General features: G+C 37.9%; 1 protein-coding gene across 12 annotated transcripts in view; it reads right to left on the bottom strand.

Annotated features, from left to right (window-relative positions):
• KIF27 (kinesin family member 27) overlaps window positions 1-21,650 on the bottom strand; it is a 39,316-nt gene that overhangs the window by 16,557 nt on the left and 1,109 nt on the right. For 6 of the 12 annotated variants that reach the window (XR_006281627.1, XR_006281626.1, XM_043515118.1 and 3 more), the window contains exons 2-10: window positions 20,077-20,145; window positions 18,910-19,286; window positions 16,167-16,367; window positions 12,227-13,203; window positions 7,282-7,425; window positions 3,580-3,786; window positions 1,784-1,959; window positions 1,238-1,371; window positions 439-594 (exon numbers count right to left, since the gene is read on the bottom strand). Coding sequence is in view for 10 of the 12 variants with exons in the window: in XM_043515118.1 (XP_043371053.1) it covers window positions 439-594; window positions 1,238-1,371; window positions 1,784-1,959; window positions 3,580-3,786; window positions 7,282-7,425; window positions 12,227-13,203; window positions 16,167-16,367; window positions 18,910-19,207 (2,293 nt within the window). In the remaining 2 variants the exon portion in view is untranslated. Of the gene's footprint in view, window positions 1-438; window positions 595-1,237; window positions 1,372-1,783; window positions 1,960-3,579; window positions 3,787-7,281; window positions 7,426-12,226; window positions 13,204-16,166; window positions 16,368-18,909; window positions 19,304-20,076; window positions 20,146-21,650 lie in introns of all 12 variants that reach the window. The other 6 variants (XM_038403277.2, XM_038403278.2, XM_043515119.1 and 3 more) reach the window with 5 other exon arrangements.

Raw genomic sequence — 21,650 nt, 5'->3', positions numbered from 1 at the left:
GAACCTCAGAGTTACGAACACCAGAGTTACGAACTGAGCGGTCAACCACTCACCTCATTTGGAACTGGAAGTACACAATCAGGCAGCAAAGACAAAAAGAAAAAAAGCAAGTACTGTACAGTACGGTACAGTACTGTGTTAAATGTAAATTACTAAAAAATAAAGGGAAAGTTTAAAAAAATTGACAAGGTAAGGAAACTTTCTGTGCTTGTTTCATTTAAATTAAGACAGTTAAAAGCAGCATTTTTCTTCTGCATAGTAAAGTTTCAAAGCTGTATTAAGTCAATGTTCAATTGTATACTTTGGAAAGATCATAACAGTTAGTTCAGAGTTATGAACATTTCAGAGTTACGAACAATCTCCATTCCTGAGGTGTTCATAACTCTGAGGTTCTACTGTATGTTTTGAATTAAAATGTGCTTTACACAAGTTACTTACCTGTTTTTACTATTTCTTTAATGAGTTCCTCCTTCATTTTGATATTAAGTGCAAGTTCTCTCATCTTTTGCTTGGCCTCGGTGAGTCTCAGCTCTGAATTCTTTAATTTCTGCATGTTTATTACACGACTCTTAGGATGGCATTCAATCTCTTCACCTTGAAAGAAAGGGGCAATGCTGAGAAGAAAGATCGGGAACATGCTATATATCCAGAAGACAAAATCCTGGCCTATTCTCTGCATATACACTGGGGAGGGAATCAGAAAGACAGGATACAGGGAGTCTCTTCCTCACCACCTGCCATCTGCACAAAATCAGGACAGGATACAGAATAGGAGCACTAAATTGGGAAAGAAAGGTCCTTGGCTAACATACCCACTGATGCTCCATGACCCAAAGGGGAGCGAATAATGTACTTACAGCCACATGTGGCCTTCTACAAGTTGCTTCGCTTTTCTGTCTCAGTTTATCTGTGAAACAGGGATAATACAACTTACCTCCATCACTAACAAAGGTGTTGTGAGGATTAATTAAATATCTGTACAATGCTCTGGATATGTGGCCCACTATATAAATGCTAAATATTATTTTTAAAGCACCAACCAGTAAGAACATGAATGTACTTCACATATATTTCAGGAAAAAAGTATTTAAAAACAATTCCAAATGAGGACATCAAAAGTATTTTTATTTTAAAGTCCATGTTTGAATGAAAAGATTAATAACATTAAAAATGTAAGTTTTCATGGTGTGACATAAGCATACGTTAGTATCTCATAATTTCCATTTGTAATTGTTACCTGTGACAGTGTCAGTCTGCAGTATGGTTTCATTTGATAAACTGGACTTGTGCATTTGGAACTGTAGATCAGTCAGTTGAAGGGGAGAACAAAGAAGAGTTTGTTTTCGTGTCCATGTGCGGTTTATGGAACGCCTAAGAAAAGAAATTAAAAAACAAGCCATATTCCAAATTTATGATTTTTTAAAAATTTCATACCAGATTATATAGTCCTAATGCACTAGGTCCCGAATCTACAAAGGCTTGCATGTGTGTCGTAAATCTACTTTTACCACCACCTGCTTCCTTCAGGTCCTGCAAGTAGATCCGTGGATCAAGACATACTTAAAGTGAAGAAGCATTCAATCTAAAGCTATGTTAAATGGAATAGAGTAGGTCATTAGCAATACCTATTGTGTTCACTTATTTTGTGATGTCAGGAGGTTCTACAAATTTACATAAAATGACACTGTAAACTGGCTTCATGATATGCCAGTATTTGGCAGTAATATACCTCTTTCTGAGTGAAAGCTTTAAAGACTTAATAAAACAACAACAAAAAGATTACCTAAATGCTGATTTCTTTTTGCTGTCTGTGTTCCTTTCTTCTTCATCACTATGATCAGAGAAGTGGCAGTGAAGGACTTCATCTTGGTCTTCTATATGACCCAATATAATTTGCCTGCGAGTCTGAAATCCAGCCATTACTCGGGCCAGTGAATAAGTAGGAGGGCTGGTGTGTACCTTCCAAGAGACCCCAAAAATAAAATCGGGGGTAAAGTCACTTGCAGAAAGCTAGGAATATTAAGGGCTGATTTTTCAAATGGACTTCTGTGACGTTATTGACATAATCTGGAACCATATAGATCATCATTGCAACCAAGGTCCTGAAGTGGCACCAGCTCTTACATAAAGGGGGTCAAATGAGGTGTCTAAGACGAGGTTATGGTTTGCTGATTACGATTATGCTGTCTACATGTGTGTATCATTTTTGTAGTTGAAGTTATGAATATTGGCTCTAGACCGTCTGTATTTCAAATTTATGCTATGCTGCTGGGTGACATCCCAGACAAGTTGGTGTCAGCTAGGTCTAGCCTGCTGGATGGCCCCTTAAGGACCATCAGTTATACAACTGACCCATTGAAAGAAGGCAGACACGCCTTGTGACTCAGCAAGGTATGCAAGGACATGCCTATGGACAGAACTCTGAGGTTTTTCCATGCCATGTGATGGACAGCTTGTCTTTGGAACAAAGAAAGAAAGACCACACGGCAAGAGAATATAAAAAGCTGCTGCAGCTTCTCCATCTTGTCTTCAATCCTGCTTCTTACCTCTGGAAAAACTTTGCTACACTGAAGCTTTGAACCAAGGACTGAAAGACCCATCCTAGCTGTGGATGTTCTCCAGAGACTTGATTTGAACCTGCAGTTTATTCTATCACTGCTGCAAGCCTGAACCAAGAACTTTGGCATTACTGTATGTAGTTGATTCCATTTAACCAATTCTAGCTCTCATCTATACCTTTTTCCTTTTATGAATAAACCTTTAGATTTTAGATTCTAAAGGATTGGCAACCGCATGATTTGTGGGTAAGATCTGACTTGTATATTGACCTGGATCTGGGGCTTGGTCCTTTGGGATCGAGAGAACCTTTTTTCTTTTACTGGGGTATTGGTTTTCATAACCATCTGTCCCCATAACGAGTGGCACTGGTAGTGATACTTGGAAACTGGAGTGTCTAAGGAATTGCTTGTGTGACTTGTGGTTAGCCAGTGGGGTAAAACCAAAGTCCTCTCTGTCTGGCTGGTTTGGTTTGCCTTAGAGTGGAAAAACCCCAGCCTTGGGCTGTAACTGCCCTGCTTTAAGCAGTTTGTCCTGAATTGGCACTCTCAGTTGGGTCCCACCAGAACCAGCCTCGTTACAACTTCATACACAAATCTGCTAAAACCTGCACTTGCATGCAAACAATGAGGGGGGTTGTGTAAGTTTTCTGGATTTCTTTTTGGAAAAATCTATGGAGATACTTTTGAGAATTTTGTTCCAACTGTTACAGAATGGGACACTGGCAAGTCAGTACATAGCACTCTTTTTTTGGAATTAGTACAGAATAAATATATCATTATTAGTAATTATTTGTATTTTAGTAGCACCTAAAGGCCCACTCAGGAGTGCACCCCTTTTGTACTGGATAAATTGGTGCTGTGTACGTTACCACAGATCAGAAATTAATGTTTCACACTCTTTAATGGGATATAAACAGAAAATGTCAATGCAACTGTTAGTATCTCCTTTCAACTCTTGTACCAAAATCAAATTAATTACAAAATGAAGGAAAAAAATAAAAAAAATGTGTTTAGTCATTACCTTTCGGGACTCCAGTCCTGTAGCCACATGAATGGAATGTACTAAACTATTAGTGAGTGGCACACTATATGGTCTTCTTGCAGATGTCACAGCAGCTGGCCCATCTCCACAAGCACCTCTGGATAATGAGGCTGTAGTCACAGTAAGCTTCTCTAACTTATCTTTCAGCTGATCTATAAGGAGTTGCTGTTCCACCATTTTCTCATTCTCAAAAACAAACAAACAAAAAAAACCCTGTTAGGTGCCAGCTCTACATTATATTTACATTACTCTAACCACAAACACATTGGTTTGAATGGTAAAGCTATTAGCAGGGTGCTGTGTTTGGTGTAGCACACTGAACCTAAATTCTCTTGCAAGGCATAAGTTTATGCAATGCACCAGTGCTAATTTCAAATAGAAAATTTGATGGAGGCGTTAGTTGATTGCAAAATCTTTGAATTCTAAAACATAATTTTAATTAAATTAATCTAAAAATATGCACCACATAATGAACAAACTTCAGAAAGGTTTGTTAAAAACATGTCATTAACCCTTTCAGAAAGACCCATCTCAGGTATGTTCTACAAGAAGATTAAAAGAGCTGGAGGGGATACTTATGAGTCTATATTTGCTTTATTAATGCATAACTGGAAAAGAACAAAATATGAGTCAGCCAAAATTGATATTCAAAATGGAAGTTGCAACCTTGGAGCCTGATCCTAAAGCACCATGTGTATGTTTGCTCAACAAGTAGTTCCATTCAAGTAAGTGAACTCATATAAATAAAAGTATGTACATAAACATTTGCAGGATCAGGACTTTGGTTTGATCTTGCCTGCTCCACACAACTCTGCCAATGATGCTAGTCTGGAGAACCTACTTATCTGCCTTTCCCACAACAGTCTTTGTGCATTGTTCAAAACTGCCCCTTATTCAGAAGGCATCATCTCTGAACTGATCCATTAAGTAATTATCTGACCTTTCTTCAAATCCCTCACCAAGATCCACATCTTTCATAATACCTACAAAAACCGGGTAACTAACAGTGGAGAAGTTAATATGACAGTCAATAAAAGACAGTCAATATGAAGATATTTAATTATAAAACATGTATAATATTATCCTATTTTGATTGTTTCTTTCTTACTCATCTGAGTCTGAGCCTTTCCCTGCTGCCTGTCCTTTGCCAGAGACTTTCCCTGCTGTCGGAGTCTTTCCCTGCAGCGGGGAACAGTTCTAGCAGTGGGGAGCTGCTTTCCCACCTGCCAGATCCTTTCCTTACTGCTAGTCTTTTCCTGTAGTGGGAAAATGCTCCAGCAGTGGGGAGGCAGCAGGCACTACACAGCTAAAAATAGGAATGTAGACGGGAAGGCCTGGCTTGGGCGAGCAGAGAACCGTATAGGCTATGTAGCTGGCTACATATCCTCACCCTTCACACAGGTCTGTAATCTCCTTGCCTGTCATGTCTCACTGTCTACACTGCTACTTAAACCCATATTGGATGGGGGTACATGTCACTGAAAAAAAGCATGCAATGTAAACGTAGCCATAGACAAGCTATGTCCTCCTGATGCTGCCTGCGTATGAACAGGGGGATCACAATGAAGACAGTCTCCCTGCTCTTACTTCCAGTGCCTGGCACCACACTGGCTCATAGCAACCAGGAGAAGCAGCTGCATGGGAAGTCTTGCTCAGACCCTGATTCCCCAGGGTGGAGCAGTCTCAGTATACATGGAATCTTTGAGAAATTTAGCTGCAAAATGCAGCTAAAAGTTTCTACTGATCATGTGCAAACTTACAATTTTCAAAGGATTAAAACTTGGCGAGATTTAAATGTTTTTTCCATGGGAATAACAGGGCAATCCCCTGCCAAATTTCAAGTCCGTCCTCCAAAACACAGTAGCAGTAGAACTTATCAGCTAAATGTTTGTAAGAATTTCTTTTTAACACAGAAAAATAATTTATTTTCCCCTAACTTCATTCTCAAAAATGACTGAAATGTTTCAGCTGAAATTAAAATAAATAAACTAAATAAATCAGACACACCCAACATGGAAAATTTTAGTCCAAACGATTTAAGTTTGGAAAGTTTATAAGCTATTGAAAATAGGGTCTTATAATGGGAAGTGTCAGGCAACATTCAGTTGCATAAGATATGATATTTGCACATAATACCATGTGTATGTACTGCAATTTACTTTTATAGTTCTGATCCAATTTTAAGTGCCAATCAAATCACATATTCCTGTGAATGCCATTAAAAACTATAAAGAGGACTTGTGGCACCTTAGAGACTAACAAATTTATTTGAGCATAAGCTTTCGTGAGCTACAGCTCACTTCATCGGTAGCTCAGGAAAGCTTATGCTCAAATAAATTTGTTAGTCTCTAAGGTGCCACAAGTACTCCTTTTCTTTTTGCAAATACAGACTAACACGGCTGCTACTCTGAAACCTGTCATTAAAAACTATTTGATTCATAGATTTTATTTTTATTTTTATTTTAAATAGAAAGGGATGATTTAGTGAACTTACAAGTTAGCCAGGAACTCCAAAAATTCTAATCCTGGGTCTGCCATTGTCTTGATGTGTGATTTAGGCAAATCTCTTAACCTCTGTATCTTCACTGAAAACAGATGTGTTTTTACATCAAAATGGATTTTATGCTGAGATAGCTATCTCAGCGTAAAATCCCAGTAGAGACAAGGCACAGGTAGTTTTTACCTCAGTGTAGCTAGTCAAGGTAAAAACTACCTGTGCCTCACCAGAAATTGCAGAAAAGGAAGAGAAGGAGCAAGAGAGGAAGAAGATGATAATTGGCTTACTCGCCTTTTATGTCGCATTACTCAGTGACCTGCTCATAAGACATCAACAGAGGGAGGAGGAGAAGGGAAGATAAGATGGGATAAAGACAGAAAAAGGAGAATGAGGAGAACAGCACTGATTCTCCCATACTTGGAATATTTACAACTTATTTTCTTCATAAGTTTTAGGGGATGGTAATATTTGTGGATCCTAGGAGACAGTCAATTTTAGGAGAAATATACTGAAAATTCCATTTGTAATCTGATGGACCTCTGGCTACCAGGCAATTGACTAAACCATCATAATTATTTTATTGAGAAATGCTCCAAATGGAGGGGAAAGTAGTGTCTCCACTACGCTACCCTGATTCCTGTGTTAGCAAATCTTCCTATATATTTAGGCTGAAATCCTGTCCCATTGACAAAGCTCCCATTAACTTCAATTAATTTAGTGGCGCCTAGATTTCACCTCTAAACTTTTTAGTATTATAATACAACAGACATTTCTATAACCCCTTCCATCCAAAGATCTCAAAAAGCTTTACAAATATTGAAGAATTAAGAGACACTACTCTCCAGTAATGTTGGTAAATATTACTGTTCTTGTTTTACAGATGGGACAGGGAACAAGTGACATTAAGTGATTCACCTAAGGTCATGCAGTAAGTCTCTGGTAGACTAGAATACAGATCTCCTGAATCTCAGTCCTGTATTTTAGTCACTAGACAAAGATAATTTTCTCATAATTGGTCACAGTTATGGAATCTAAGGAATAAATAGTACAGTCTGAGACAAAATTCTCATTGATAAGAAAATAACTTGCCTGAGGGCTGCAAAATATGGCCCAAATTTTAATTTCTAATATGCATCTTATTTGAACCAAACTTACACAGTAAAATGTGCAAGAGGAAAACCTACCTGTAATTTATTTGTTTCTTGTGCCTCTTTAAGAGATTCTAGATGTTCTTGGTTTTCCTGTATCATTGTCAGTATTTGATCCTGTAATACCTTCAGCTCAAGCTCCTTTTGACCGAATACTTCTTCGTCTGTAGCTAAAGCCTGCTAGATAACAAAAAAGAGATGGGATGAGGATAGGAAAGGTGTTATTCTGACAACAGAATAATGAAGAGATTCTTCATCTGGTGTTAAGGAAAGCAGATCTGAACAAAATTTCACAAGGTATATCATTGGCAGATTTTCCATATATGATGTGCTGATTCTAGTAGATCTTGAAGATGCATTATCTCCAATTATTCCCTCAGTTTTATTCATCATCTATTGACTTTTTTTGATAAGTTCCTTTCTCCATGTGACGGGGTGGAATAGGCCCAGAGGCCCCCAGCTGGAGGCCTCAGGGTCCTGCGACACCCGTCCCAGGAAAAGAGCAGTAGAGAGGTCCTCTAAGATGCATAGACAGATTGAGTGGGACATGGTGAATCTGGGACACTGCAAAGGGGCTAGCCAATCAGTATAAAAGGAACTGCAGTGCAGACCAGAGTCAATTCCTTGCCGGAGCTAGAGGAGTTCAACTGGTGCTCTTGGCTGGTCAAAGAGAACTGCAGTATCATGGACAGCTCAGTGCTGGCAGGAACTGGGGGAGCAAAAAGGAGCCCCTGGCTGGCTGCTGGACCTGAACATAGAAGAGCCTTAAGGTAAGGTTGAAGGATTGGTGAAGGCTGGGGCCATGTGGAAGTGGCCCAGGAAATTGAAAAAACTTTTGTTAAAGGGACACAGTGGCGTGTGGCTGCTATTCTTAGGGTCCCTAGGCTGGGACTTGGAGTAGTGGGTGGGCCCGGGTTCCCTCCCCGACCGCCATAGGCCACTGGGGAAATGGCCTAGAATTGGACAGTGATAAACCCCAAGAATTACGTTGGGGCCCAGCTAGGCCAAAACCATTACCTCCAGGGAAGAAGCCCTGGGAGTACGGCCTGGTACTAGGGCTAGGACTGTTTAAAGACTTCAGTCACACCCAACCTGAAGGGGATGCTCGCAAGAGGTAGGTGCATGCCATTACACTCCCTAAGAAAAATGCCAGTAACCAGAACTACTGTATGCAATGGTATATTAATACAATGCTGCTTTCAGCATGCATTAAAATTTAGTCACAAGATCCACGCATTTTAACTGCAAGAGTCGTGCAAATCTCTCATAAAATAGTTAAGAAACTAACACTGCCTTCCTTGTTCTACAACTGTGATGATAACCACATGAATAAAGTCAGAATAGGCCTGAAAATTTCTTTTGATGTCTTTACAGGTGTATGAGCCAATGTTGGTCTAAGAAACTTCAAGAGTGCTGCAGTAGCTGCATAGTGTACTTGAGCTCTGTATCCATGGATGCTTCGTAGATCCTGGGGGGGAAGGGGGGGGCGGGAGAGGAGGGAGAAAGAAGTCTCTCTGATGAGGCTATTACACCCAACGGGCTCCCCAAAACCATTCTTTTCTCAGAGCAGATTCACAGAAAGTCATTCCACCCCAATTATCACATATTGCAACTTAGCACTGGTGGATGACTCCAGGAAAGCACAGAGCATTTTCAGTGCCTCAGTTGCAATTACAGCAAAGACTAGGTACCTCTCCAGCTAAATGACAATTAGCCAAAGGACCCTTAAAAAGGAACAGCTTCAAAACAGACATACCATCCAAGAAAAGAGATTGTGGGTGGAAAGGGGTCTGAGAATGTCCCACCTAGTAATTATGGGGATTGATGATTCACAGCTCAGATCAAACCACGCACAGAGGCATATACAAACCCCAATAAAAAAAACAAAACAAAAGTATGCCTCTTCCATTTCTCCTGCCACTGAACTGATGAGGGATTCCCCAGGACCATAGCAGAGAGAAGGGCGTTAGATAGGGCATGTACAAGGCTGATTAGGGGCCAGAGGTTTGTTTACATGAGCTCTACATCCAAAAAGCAACTCTACCACCCACATGCAGAACAGGCCTGAGTCATCTGGATGATCCAGGACTGGTTACAGCTGTTCTACCTACCTCTTGCTGCCAAATACACTGAGATGGGCCAATTGTTAACATTATTTAAACTGATCATCCAAGCGATTTATGAACCATTACAAGATAGAACTTTATTCTGACCGTGTGCATCAAAGCACTGAAGTGTCTCCATCACTTCAAACGTTAACTGACACTTCAATTTTCTGGCCCACATTGGACCTGTAACATCATTCAGATTCCAGGCAATCACTGAAAACCGAGAATTCTCCACTTCATATTCTGACCTGACTTAATTAATAGTAGAGAAAACAACAGCTAGTCTCTCTCAGCAGGTCATTGTCTAGCACTATTATGAGCTGAAAGGCTGCAACCTTATGTCTGCCTCTGAGAAAGAACTGTTCAAAGTTGCCAGCACAAGAGTCCTCTCTCACCTCCTCCTAGATAGCAGTCCTGCTGGGAATCTCATACCTTCTTCAAAGTTCTCACCTCAGCAGGAGAATTGAAAAGAAATGGTATGGCACCAAAAAGCAGAAGGCTGATATGTAACATAGAAGTACACATCCAAAGAGTGCTATGATAAGAAAACCTAATGGATAACAAGAAAAAAACTGCAGTTTTGAGAAACTTTTTTTTTCTTGAGTGTTACAGCTCTCAGTCAACTAAGGATTTGACAGTTAAAAGAAAAACAGATTTTTGTCAGGTATTTTTATTTTCGAAGTAGGGCTGTCAAGCGATCAAAAATTAATTGTAATTAATTGTGCTGTTAAACAATAGAATGCCATTTATTTTAAATATTTTTGGAGATTTACTACATTTTCAAATATATTAATTTCAATTACAACAGAGAATACAAAGTGTAAAGTGCTCACTTTATTTTTTATTACAAATATTTGCACTGTGAAAACAAAAAGAAAATTTTTCAATTCACCTCATAAGTACTGCAGTGCAATCTCTTTATAATGAAAATTGAACTTACAAATGTAGAATTGTGTAGAAAAAAAAACTTGCATTCAAAAGTAAAACAACGTAAAACTTTATGGCCTACAACACCACGCAGTCCTACTTCTTGATCAGCCAATCACTCAGACAAACAAGGTTGGTTACAATTTTCAGAAGATAATGCTGCCTGCTTCTTGTTTACAATGTCACCTGAAAGCAAGCACAGGTGTTTGCATGGCACTGTTCTGGCTGATGTTGCAAGATATTTACGTGCCAGATGCGCTAAAGATTCACATGTCCTTTCAGGCTTCAACCACCATTCCAGAGGACATGTTTCCATACCGATGATGGGTTCTGCTTGGTAATGATCCAAAGCAGTGCTGACTGACGCATGTTCATTTTCATCGTCTGAGTCAGATGCCACCAGCAGAAGGTTGATTTTCTTTTTTGGTGGTTCAGGTTCTGTAGTTTCCGCATTGGAGTATTGCTTTTTTAAGACTTCTAAAAGCATGCTCCACACCTCATCCCTCTCAGATTTTGGATGGCACTTCAGATTCTTAAAACCTTGGGTCAAGTGCTGTAGCTGTTTTTAGAAATCTCACATAGGTACCTTATTTGCATTTTGTCAAATCTGCCGTGAAAGTGTTTTTAAAATGAATATGTGCAGGGTCATCATCCGACACTGCTCCAACATGAAATATATGCAGAATGCGGGTAAAACAGAGCAGGAAACATACAATTCTCCCCTCCAAGGAGTTCAGTCACAAATTTAATTGATGCATTTTTTTTTTTTAAACGAACATCAGCAGCATGGATGCATGTCCTCTGGAATGGTGGCCGAAGCATGAAGGGGCATACAAACATTTAGCATATCTAGCATGTAAATACCTTGCAATGCCAGCTACAAAAGTGCCATATGAACACCTGTTCTCACATTCAGGTGACATTGTAAATAATGTCAATGTAAACAAACTTGTTTGTCTTCGTGATTGGCAGAATAAGAAGTAGGAGTGAGTGGACTTGTAGGCTCTAAAGTTTTACACTGTTTTGTTTTTGAGTGCAGTTATGTAACAAAAATAGGTCTAGATTTATAAGTTACACTTTCACGATAAAGAGATTGCACTTCAGTACTTGTATGAAGTGAATTGAAAAATACTGTTTCTTTTGTTTTATCATTTTTACAGTGCAAATATTTGTAATAAAAAATATAAAGTGAGCACTGAGCACTTAGTATTCTGTGTTGTAATTGAAATCAATATTGAAAATGTAGAAAAACGTCCAAAATATTTCATAAATTTCTATTGTTATTCTATTGTTATAAGTGTGATTAATTTTTTTTAATCATGATTAATTTTTTTGAGTTAATCAAGTGAGTTAACTGCAATTAATTGACATCCCTGTTTTGAAGGATAGCTTTTATTATTCTTGCAAAGGACTGGCTTAATAATAAGTACTAGGTTAGACACTGATACTTGACACTACAGTGCTGAGGCAAAGTAAGTAGGTAGAGTGGATACAACTTGGCGTCAGATGACCTATGTTGTCAACTTGTCTGTGGGTTTGATACATTGAGTTATACTGGTAGCATATAAAATGAGATTTCTCAGTTAACTTGACAGCTTCAGTTATCACTGTAAAGGAAAGAACTAACGAATGAGCGGGCATCATACTGTTATTCAAGCTCTTTAAAGCTGTAATGAAAATTCATTAACCCGAGCATGAGATCTATTTGCCCACCTCTAACGCAATGATGATTAATGTTTTAATCACCTATCAAAATGAATAACTCACCCAGGTGAGCAGGCAAACAGAATTTTGCAATGCTGCTATTATTTAACTAGATCAAACTCTAGATAAAATGCAGATGATAGAGTTAAGGATTTTAAAATTTTAAAAGTCTAATGTGAATTCTACTAGGTGGCTACCCTTTCATGTAACAATACTTAAATTAATAAGTTATAGTTTCATACCTGGCATTTTTTTAGTTCCCTCTTCAGTTGAAGAATTGTGATATGATGTGGCTCTTCTTGATCACTTCCAATTCCACTATCAGTTCGTGGCATGACGAGAGCTACCTTCCTTAGCTCCTGTGCCATGTTGATCCAATCCTGCAGCTTCTCTTGTTGACGCCTTGTTAGGCTGGAAATATCATTTAGTTCAACTAAAAAGGGAAACGCTTCCTCTATGCAATTTCTGTAGTTGAAACATTCCACCTGAAGCTGGGAAAGCTGCTCTTCAAGAGAATGAATTCGAGTCCTATCTTCACTCATATCCTGTGATCCCTGGCTAGCACGGTTCATTACACTAACCTGCTGATTCTGCAAAGCTTCCCGGAGCAACTTGATCTCAAGTTCCATTTCATCAATCCGGTCCCGCTCAGGGTTGTAGTTTACAACTGGTTTATTTCTAATATTCTTGGCTCTGTTGGCATATTTGAGGGAATTTAAAGACTCATCAAAGTCAGATGAGGATGGATTTATACATGTTATCATGACCGTCTTGGCGTTTCCTCCTAAGGAGTCTTTCAGAATACGAGTAATTTTAGCATCCCTATATGGGATATGTACACTCTTTCTCTTTGGGTCTCCAAGAGCACTTATCACATTTCCCAAAGCCAATAAGCCACTATTGATCTGAATTGATTCCTTGAACCGTTCACCAGTGTTCCCTGTTTTTGTCACCCTTTCTGATCCTGCCAAGTCCACAAAGTGAAACTTAGAAGCAATGATCTGGCCTGATCTCAGAGAGAAATCTTGCGCAGCAGCTACATTTTTCAGAGACTGTGCAGGTCGTTGCTGACAAATATTGATGGTAAAAATAGCATGAGATCGGCTGGAGTGCTCATTCATTTGTGTCGTACTTGTGTGGCGAGCTGCATTCCCACTTTCTAAAAGGCTCATCACTTCATCCACGCTTTCCACTTGGAAATCCTTGGCACCAACAATCACTACAAACATCAAGCCCAAGAAAGCATGAATAATGTGTTAACACTAGGTTCTCAGCAAAAGTTTACAGAAAAACAGTTTTTAGATAAAGTCATGAATAGTCAAACTAATCCACAAAAAAATACACTAAAAATCTAGCAAATAAAATTAGCTATAATAATGTGTACAAGTTCACATTAGCATATGAGCTCACAGCAAATACCTACAAGAAAAAGTTATATTAATGAAAGCACTACATACTCATATTAAATCTGTAGCGTATGTATAAAATATATATGTACTGTTAAAAAATGCATTTTTACTTTACAAAAAAATGCTTGTTGAGACTTTATTTAAATCAATTCAAAAAACAACAAATGCAAGGTTACAGTGAAGACTTTAAACAAACAAAAGATAGAAAATTCAAAGTTATGGTTCTCACAACTTTGTCACTTTATACCTTTATATTTGTATTATTGTCTATCAGCCTAATACAACACTTACATTTGTGAGTAATTTTACTCATGTGAGTAGTCCCACTGAAGTCAATGAACTATTCAGAGGCTAATTTGCAGGATTGGACCAGAGGGTATTAATGTTTATACTTTATTACATCTAGGTAACACTTACTTCAAGCAATTAATTTGAATTTGAATTTCCTGACTACTGAGCTCTTCAAATGTCATACATACAGGTCTGTGCATACACGAAAGAACTGAGTGCGAAACTGGAGGACAAGATGATGCCATACTGAAAAATTGGGCCCCATGTGCAAGGGAGTATTGTGCCATGTTGCCTTATGAGAAATTAGGAAAAAACAGTGTATCCCAGTGGTTCCCAACCAGAGATACACATACCCCAAGGTGGTAGATCAACTCATCCAGATATTTGCCTAGTTTTATAACAGGTTACATAAAAAGCACTAGCAAAGTCAGTACAAACTAAAATTTCATACAAACAATGACTTGTTTATACTGCTCTATATACTATACACTGAAATGTTAGTACAATATTTATATCCCAATTGATTTATTTTATAATTATATGGTAAAAATGAGAAATTAAGCAATTTTTCAGTAATTATGCGCTGTGACACTTTTTTTTATGTCAGATTTTGTAAGCAAGTAGTTTTTAAGTGAGGTGAAACTTGGGGGTACGCAAGACAAATCAGACTTCCGTAAGGGGTTGTCAAGGTTCCTTCCCCACTCTGAACTCTAGGGTACAGATGTGGGGACCTGCATGAAAACCCCTAAGCTTATTTTTACCAGCTTAGGTTAAAACTTCCCCAAGGTACGAACTATTTTACCTTTTGCCCTTGGACTTTATTGCTGCCACCACCAACCGTCTAACAAATATATAATAGGGAAAGAGCCTGCTTGGAAACGTCTTTCCCCACAAAATCTTCCCAAACCTTACACCCCCTTTCCTGAGGAAGGCTAGATAAAAATCCTCACCAATTTGCATCAGTGAACACAGACCCAAACCCTTGGATCTTAAGAACAATGAAAAAAGCAATCAGGTTCTTAAAAAGAATTTTAATTGAAGAAACAGTAAAAGAATCACCTCTGTAAAATCAGGATGGTAAATACCTTACAGGATAATCAGATTCAAAACATAGAGAATCCCTCTAGGCAAAACCTTAAGTTATAAAAAGACACAAAAAGAGGAATATACGTTCCATTCAGCACAGCTTATTTTATCAGCCGTTTAAACAAAACGGAATTTAACGCATATCTAGCTAGATTACTTACTAAGTTCTAAGACTCCATTCCTTTTCTGTTCCCGGCAAAAGCATCACAGACAGAGAGCACCTTTGTTTCTCCCTCCCCTCCAGCTTTGAAAGCATCTTGTCTCCTCTTTGGTCATTTTGGTCAGGTGCCAGCGAGGTTATCCTAGCTTCTTAACCCTTTACAGGTGAAAGGGTTTTTCCTCTGGCCAGGAGGGATTTAAAGGTGTTTACCCTTCCCTTTATATTTATGACAGGGGTACAGTAGCCTGAAAAGGTTGAGAGCCACTGGTGTATCCCATGTATACCACAGAATTTTACTTCATTTGAAAACAACATTTCTACAGCCAATACATTTGCTATCTTTGAGGATGCTGTCAGAGCAAGCTCAAAATAATGAACTACAAAAGAAGCTATGTTTAATTCATCAGGGCAAAACAAAAACAAAAGTCCAAATGTGTAAAAAAATTTATCTTAATGGTGATAAAGATTTCATGCTTGAATAACTTAAACACAGCTATATGGAATTTTACAAACTTGACCTGGTCTAAGAACAAGAATGAGAAATCTCAGTTCAAAAGGATAATTCCCCCCCACCCCAGTTAAAACAGACTGAAAATAGATGCTTATAATAGAAATTGCTTCTCAGCCGTAACTAGAACACTGTGGTAGCGATTCCATAATATGCTGCTTAAGGAGCAAGGATTTTCTGAACAGCTTCCATACCTCATAGGTCTCTGTTTAATTGGATAGTCGAAAATACAGAAGTAATAAAGAATATTACTGTCTGAGATAGATTTTCCCCAGGATTTTACTGATGAATGGAAAGAGCTTGCCATAGAAGGATATGTGGTCAACTGAGGCTGATTAGAAATTTACATGCATAAATGATTGTACTAAAGAAGAGTAACTGATCCCTGCACAAAAGTTTAAAATGTATTGATGGATTATTGTTCAAAAACCCGTGCTTCACCAAGAGCATTCTGGCATTCATCCATTTCAAAGCCACCAAGACCAGCAGTTTATCTCAGTATCAGACCATTCAAGATGAACTTTACATTTATCAATAAAATGCATCCCTACAATAGACCTCCCCTCTTGTTTCATAATATCTGTAATTAATAAGTGCTTTTTCTTTTAAGAGAAGACAAGAACATTTGCATTTGCTTTCATAAACTTGCACTTAGAACGAAATATTCTTTCAAGCATATAAATAGGAGCAAATTTAATACATTTTTGAGTTCAAATAGGCTTCTCTACCTGTGTTTCCCTTTTCATCTTCTCTGATGTGTAAATCTTTCATAGAAGTCTCTAACTCCAGCAGATCTCTGAGTTCTTCCTTGTAGACCTCTATATAAGATACTTTCACACTGAAGTCAATATTATGGTTTTCAGAGATGCTCTGAAATAGTTCCTGTATAGCACGTGGAATAATACCTTTTTCATCCTCTCCAACCAATGCTAAAATATAAACAGAAATGTCACCAGACTTGCAGTGAATATATCTTTAGTATAAACTATAAAGTTTAAACTTCTGAAACATGAACAAAAGTCTGTGGCCAGTAGCGCTAAGCCACCCATGAATCTGAAGAATTTAGTCCTGTCAAAAAGTCACAATATATCAATACTATTGAATGGCTGAATATTTGTTTATAATCCTTAACAGGATTCATATTCAAGCTCCAATAAATTATTTGTTAATATAAACTGGAGGGCAACATGATGGGTGGTTCAGGAGTCAAATGCATCACTATTATAAACCTATATTTCTCATGAGCCACATTTCACTCAGTGATTACTGATGGCCAGGATATTGCACAATTTTACAACAACCTCAATTTTCAGTAGATACCTCTTGCTCCAATAAGGGTACAACAGTAGTTCAGTAAGTTCCCATGTGCTGGAAATAGGAGACAATATTTAGGAACACTTCTTGTTCTTTCAACCAACATACAGCTCACCAATGCCATGTCAAACTCCTGCTTTTAAATATCAGAAAGGATCTCAGATGTTACTTATTGCACAGTACGGAAATTGGTTGGGGGTTGATGAGAGGCTTCTGAGTGGCTCACTCCTTCTAACTAAGAAAATTAGAAATTGTCCCACCCATCAGTGACTCAATAGGTATATATGAAAAAAACTGCTGAGCTTTGAACAGCTTTGTACTGTGGCACCTGCTATTTAATACTTCTAGGTAACTCAGACTTAATATTCAATAACCATGGTTAGTCAAAAGATGACAAGAAATTAAAAGAATAAAGAGAAGAAAGAATAAGGAGGATTTTAATTTTTAGTGAGATTTTTAAAATAATCTATATATATCCACTTGGAAAGGTGAAATTAAAAAAAGAACTGCCATGTTATAATGTGGGATTTTCTATAAGGAGAATTAACACCTGAAAGCAGTGAACATGGTCAAGGGAGGGAATCTAATCTTCAGATGATTCAATTTAAACACAGAAAAAAAGATAGTAAGACCCAGTTAGTCGGAAAGATAAAAGAGACCATTTTCCATATTTTAGAATAATATGCTGATTACTTGATGATGTCGCCAATATTTAAACAGCAGGAGTCTAATCTGTAATCTTGAACCATGAAGACATTGAAATAAGAAATGTCTTACAATCTTGTTTTCTATTATAAAATTCTGCAGCAGCAGCACGCTCTAACAGGAATAGAATTCCAATAATAATAATATGTCTGATAACTCAGAATGATGATGGTTAAGGGAGTTGTCATTACTGGCAAAATTACCCCAAAAAAGATCAGATGTTTGCCATTTTAAGCCAAAATTCTGATCTCTATGATACTGATCTCATACTAAAAGTGTATCCTTTTTTAGACCATCAGATGAAGACAGAGGGCCAAATTCATAGGCGAGTCTAAAGGAGTCTAAGGTGGTGTACTTCCTACCTCCTGACATCGTCAACATGTAAATGAAAATAACTGCAAACTTCATTACACTCAGTTTGAGTCTAAGGAGAGGCTACATTTGTGTAATTTTCATGCTGAGGGAACCAAAAGGAAGTGTATATTACAATGGCTTAGACTCACTCAGATTCATTAATATACTAATGCTAAAATAATATTTTCTCAACTCTTACTTTAGATAAAGATGTAAGCAGACTCTACATTGTTCAGAATGTAGTATTCAGATTCTCATGGAGCGCAAATGAATTATTTGAAGATTACAAAAATATTCTGGGCACTCAAGTACTATAGTGATGGATATGCTAGAAATACCTAGAGTAGATTAGATAGATTTGCTCACCATTGCTTTTTTTAGTTAATACCTAATAAAGTTGAGAGCAAACAGGTTAAAATAAATGAGATCTTAATGCTCAAGCACAGGCTGGGATTAAATTTGGAAGATGAGAGCAAATAGTTGCACATCTAAAACAATCCTATTTTAAATGTGGATCAAATCCAGAAGCTCCAACCAACCTCATATCAGTGTCTGGCACTGACTTAATGTAGGGGGTGTGTGAAGGAAAAGCACTTCATATGACATTTCTCAGGGTTCTTGAGTACAGTCTAATTTAAGGTAAACCCGTTCTGGATAGCTCATCTCACTGATGTTTAGGATAGAGTACATTAGTTTATAGTAGTGTTCTCCATTAGCCTTTTAACAGTTTTCTGTCAGTAGCACAGAGTTTAGATACTGTGGCAATGAACACTGTAGAAACTTCTCAGATATAGATACACTGTAGTGCTCTCTATGCTGCCTAGACACAGTTGTTGGAATTAGTTATTGCAAGTGAAGCCAGCCCAGTGTTCTAATGGGAAAAGTCAATCAAGCAGCAAAAACAAACAAAAAACCCCACACACAAACAAAAACCCAACAGCCAGCCTGAACAACTATTCGCCTCAGGTGTTTAAAAATACACCTGTAAAATATAGTTATTTCACAACTATCACATAGCCTTCCATGTATTATTTATTTGGTTTAGGCAAGTACACTAGTCACAAATCACAAAAACAAATTAAACTTTCCAAAACATACCAATGTGACCTCCACCAATGGTGTACGTCTTCCCAGACCCTGTCTGTCCATAAGCAAAAACTGTAGCATTATATCCTTCAATCAAAGAAACCACTAAAGGCTTAATGCAAGTTGTATAAACTTCATCTTGGGTTGAATTTTTGCCAAATACAAAATCAAACGTGAAGACACGGTCTTTCCCAATGATAACTTGTTGTGTGTTTGGGACCAATCTCATGCATACTTGATGGTTATGAAGAATCTCTTTGGAAAGCAGAGGTCTTATTCTTACAGCAACTTTAACTGGAATCTCTTCCATGACAGCCTCCAATTTTAACACTTAACCTGAAAAATTTTCTTATGGTTCTTGTCTTCACAGCATTCTCAATCTTCTGCATCTAAGAAACAAAGTTTTCTGAATTACACAGTGAACAGAAGTTCATTTCCCAGTGACTTACTTAACTTTCCACTTTGGAAAAAGTTAACTAAACTGAGCGAGTTTCTGTCCTATAAAAATGGCATAGAAGGCTCCAGTCCCATATTCCTTCAATTTATAGGTAATTTCTCCCCCCCCCCCCGCCTTAATTACCAGACCAGCCAATTCGACCTGGAATCTGAAAGTCAAGTGGTCTTCTTTCTGGACATGGCATGATTACATTAAGTCAGCTATTCTCAAACAGGGGACATGCCCCCCGGAGAGGCTTGCTATACTTTCTATGGGGGTACAGTGAGCCTTCCCATTCACTCACAGGATTGCAACACCACTCAGTGAAATTTAGCCCATCTGCCACACCATCTGACAGTGGGGTGGCTAGGACAAATTTCACTGAGTGGTATTGCGACATAGCGCAATGCCCACTAGCACTCTTCAATGCTGAAATTGAGAAATACTGCCCTGAAAACTTTGTGGATACTAAGGTATGTGCTTTTAAAAGGTTTCCTAGCCTATGCACAGTTACCATGATTAAAGGACTGATTTATTTCAAGTAGAATTCCCTTTTTTGGAATCAATGTACTAATAGCCCCAATTCCACCTAGATTACATTGGAAAGTCCCATTTTATAAGGACTGGGAGAGGAGGAGTGGGGCTCCAAGTTAAAACAAAGAGTTGTGTGGGAGGATGGCATAATTTCAAAAAGGTTGAGAACCTCTACATTAAGTAATAGAGACAGCGCCATGAGAGCTTACTTACCAAGTATGTTGATGAAGCACGTGCTCAGAATTAATCCGACTCACTCTCCAACAGCTATATTAGCTCTGTAGGGGAAACAGAAGTAAAAGCACATTAAAAATGTCTTCCACTTAACTAAGATAAGTAGACAGGACTTGAAAAGCACATGGGAAACAGATTAGTTGCATATGACAAGAAGGTGTGATTTTAAATACTTCTCTGATTATTATACTTTAAGAAGCCCGAAGCAGAAGTCAGGCCTTTTTAATCAGTGTTAAGTACCTACCTAATTAAAATGACAGTTTTGTTTTTTGTTTTCATTTCGTTTTTTGAAAACAGGTAACTTATAGCACTTATATAACTTATGTGGTTCCTTGTGTTGCCCTCTGCATATTCACTCTTATGGGATGTACCCCCTCCCACAGCTACTTTCAAGAACCTTCTGGAAAGCTGAGTTTGTCAGGCATGGATGGACACCCTCTCAGGACACCAAAGGTTCAGAGTTTAAGTTATGGAAAGGCTGCGTGACCACAACCACTTCAGTTTCAAGAGTCCCATGAGAGCAGAAATGAGGGGAATAAGTAGTTCTTGTGGGTTGCACTGTTTGCTAGACTTTCATATATAGGAATACATAAAGGCCAGCTTGTCATATAAATAGTATGTATGGATTTCCTGCCTTTTATACTTTAGAATCAAAGCCTAAATAAAAGATTTATAACTAGCTTCTTCTTGAGGTTTGGTGTAACCTCAAATTTAGTATCACTTTAGTTTTGGATATGTTCACTGTCATGATCACTTTTCATGAACTATATTCTGCAGTTGCAGAGAGATGGATCCAAAGGTCTAAAAGATGTTTTCACTATTTTATAAACTGGACCCCTATTTAAGTATTTAATTCTGTTTTAAATGACAACAGTGAGTGGAAATGAGTGCCCCAGGAATCAAACTGAAAGCAGAACAAGTAGTGGATTCCAATTGGCATTGTACTGTAGCTACTATATGGGACGGATGGGGAAGAAGGATTTATTATTTAAATAGTGCCTGTTTATAGAAAGAGAGATGATTCCACTATATAAGGAACTTAATTAGGGTTTCATAACAATATTATGTACACTGTTGGTTACTGAACTTTTTTTAATTAAAAAAAAAGCACACAAAACTCTCAAACACAGGAGAGTCCAGAGTTGGGACAACAGGGGTATTAGATGAAATATTTTATAAGATCACTTCTAAACATTTTCAGCATAGACAAAAAAGTCTTTAAAGAAACCTGACTGTGGTTTACAAATGCACAGAATAGAGTCTCTCTACAAGCATAGAGCACAGGTACAACCGTTTGTAGTATGCAGAGTAGAAAGAATTCTATTGTCTGATGGCTCAGCACAAGCAAACCCCAGTCCACACAAATAAAATATTTTTTGTTTTTCTAAATTATTTCTAAACAGAATTGTTTTTAGTCTGAATGAAAATATCATGAGCTCTTTAGAAACCACTAACCAAAATATAAATCAGTATTTACACCTGCCAAATGTATTAGCTTTTACATTATTAAACAAACAAAAAAAAACTACCTCCATGGACCATTACCTTG

The sequence above is a fragment of the Dermochelys coriacea genome, chromosome 5, assembly GCF_009764565.3.
Source record: "Dermochelys coriacea isolate rDerCor1 chromosome 5, rDerCor1.pri.v4, whole genome shotgun sequence".
Classification (NCBI taxonomy): domain Eukaryota; kingdom Metazoa; phylum Chordata; order Testudines; family Dermochelyidae; genus Dermochelys; species Dermochelys coriacea.
The sequence above is the reverse complement of the archived record's forward strand: the minus strand, read 5'-3'. Positions and strand labels throughout refer to the sequence as shown.